The 1991-nt window shown below is 40.6% G+C and overlaps 1 protein-coding gene across 1 annotated transcript in view; it reads left to right on the forward strand.

The window, feature by feature from the left end:
- The window catches only part of LOC102201229 (kelch-like protein 10), a 7528-nt gene extending 5961 nt beyond the window's left edge, over window positions 1-1567 (forward strand). Inside the window, exon 5 of the mRNA XM_013910473.1 lies at window positions 1128-1567. Coding sequence (XP_013765927.1) covers window positions 1128-1490 — 363 coding nt within the window. The 3' untranslated portion in view covers window positions 1491-1567. The remainder of the gene's footprint in view (window positions 1-1127) is intronic.
- Window positions 1568-1991: the final 424 nt, after the last annotated feature.

A 1991-nucleotide genomic window follows, 5' to 3' on the forward strand; every position in this document is an offset into this window, starting at 1 on the left:
TGATGATTTCACATTTCACTCAGTACAACAGAAATACTTATTCAAAACCAACATTGTCATCCTCATCGTTCCATAGAGGACATATGTTAGAGACAATTTCAAACTCATCCTGCAACACCTTTAGAAAAATGAGGGAATAAGCCAAGTGATTAGAACTCATCCTCTGGGGACGGTAGGCATTTTAGCTGTAAATTTTATCTTGCTATTTGCCTTAAAACCACTTATTTAGTTGTTTTGCAGCTGCACCCTTTGGTAAAAAGCAAAGATTTTAGTCTCACCTTCTGAGACACACTTCTTTATTTAGCTAGCTACCGTTTAGTATTTATTTTCTATTCAGACTAAGTCTCTATTCAAAAAAAGGAAAAGTTATCATCAGCAGAATGCAGTGACTTTACCCTGGTGCTGACCTCAGGGTCTTTGATCAGGCTTATAGGCACCAAGGCCTGTCAGGGCTACTTTAATCTGTTATAGGAAGAAAGGACTGGAACTCAATGTTCCTTTTTGGACTAAAGGCAAAAGAGCTGTGAAGACATTTATACTGAAAACACAAATACTTTTTGTCGAGGGCTATTCATCTTCGTTGATAATAGCGTGGTGTGATAGACAACAGTGCTTTAATAGCTGTAGTTGAGGCTTGAGTGAAAAAAGGTCTCATACAGACTTCCACAACAGCTGGCTTCTACTTTATTTTACTTTCTCCTTTTAATTCAGAAGTCATTTTCACACACCACTGCACCCTGATCTTTTCTAGACATTCCCAACAAATGTGGGCCTGTGAGGATGCAAATACTGGGACATTAATGGGCCTTTTTTAAACAACTTTTATGTGTAAACTCCATATAACAGCATGAGAATATGTCAGGTAGCTGTTCGCTTTATCCAGGTAAAACCCTAAACCAATCAGAGTATTTCCAGTAGTCAGATCACACCTAAGGTAAACAATTTCCTTGTATCTGCTACATATTAAGGGCAACTTTGGACAATATTGCAACTTAATTCTTCCGTCACTTTCTGGAGTATCTGTGCAAAAGCAGCTAAAGACATATAGCAGGTGCATTTTCTTACAGGGGTACGGTGAAGCTGGTTACACTTACATTCAATCATTTGAGCCACGTATTTACTTTTAGGTTGGTGGCTTCGATGGAAACAACTATCTGCGCACCGCTGAGGCTTACAACCCGCATACCAACACGTGGAACCTCGTGTTCTCTATGCTGACCCCCCGCAGCACCTTTGGCATTGAGGTAATTGATGATCGCCTCTTTGTCATCGGGGGTTTCAACGGCTTCACCACCACTTCGGACGTCGAGTACTACACCGCTTTAACCAATGAGTGGTATGAGGCGTGCGACATGGATATTTTCCGCACAGACTTGAGCTGCTGTGTGATGTCCGGACTTTCCAACCTGACTGAGTACACCTTTCCTCGTGACTTCCTGCCACTTGAAAATGTGCTCGGATTAGCAATGGAGTCAGCAGAGTCCACGTAAAATCTTTAAAGTGCAGTACTGCCATGTGTCAACATCTGAGTCTCCAACATGAAGGACTGAAATAAATCTTTAGAGCATTAAACTGCTGGTGAACTGGACATTTTATGTATGTATCTCAAAAACTTTCAGTAGGAGAGCCTGCACTGTAGATACTGGGTTTTATTAAGAGAGTGCAATTGCAACAATAACAAATTGAAAAGATTTTTTCATTCCCTGTAATGTATGGCTGCTGAGCAGCCATACCAGACATGCACACAGGGTGACCAGATCACAATAAGCCGCATGTCGGACTTTTCAACTCTTGCTAGGTAAACACCATAAGAATAAAGGGAAGTTTTCACTCTCCCTTGTTATTTCAGCTGCGGTTCTGTCTGGTAACAGTCTATAGGTTTGAGTAAGGATGTATCCAATATTTTACAGTTGTACTAGCCAATACCCAATAAAGCAATTCTTACTTTTATACCAAACTAGTCAGTCTCAGCTTAGTCAATTTACTCTTTC

The sequence above is a fragment of the Pundamilia nyererei genome, unplaced genomic scaffold (genome assembly GCF_000239375.1).
Source record: "Pundamilia nyererei isolate P.nyererei 1_Seehausen unplaced genomic scaffold, PunNye1.0 scaffold00044, whole genome shotgun sequence".
NCBI lineage: Eukaryota > Metazoa > Chordata > Actinopteri > Cichliformes > Cichlidae > Pundamilia > Pundamilia nyererei.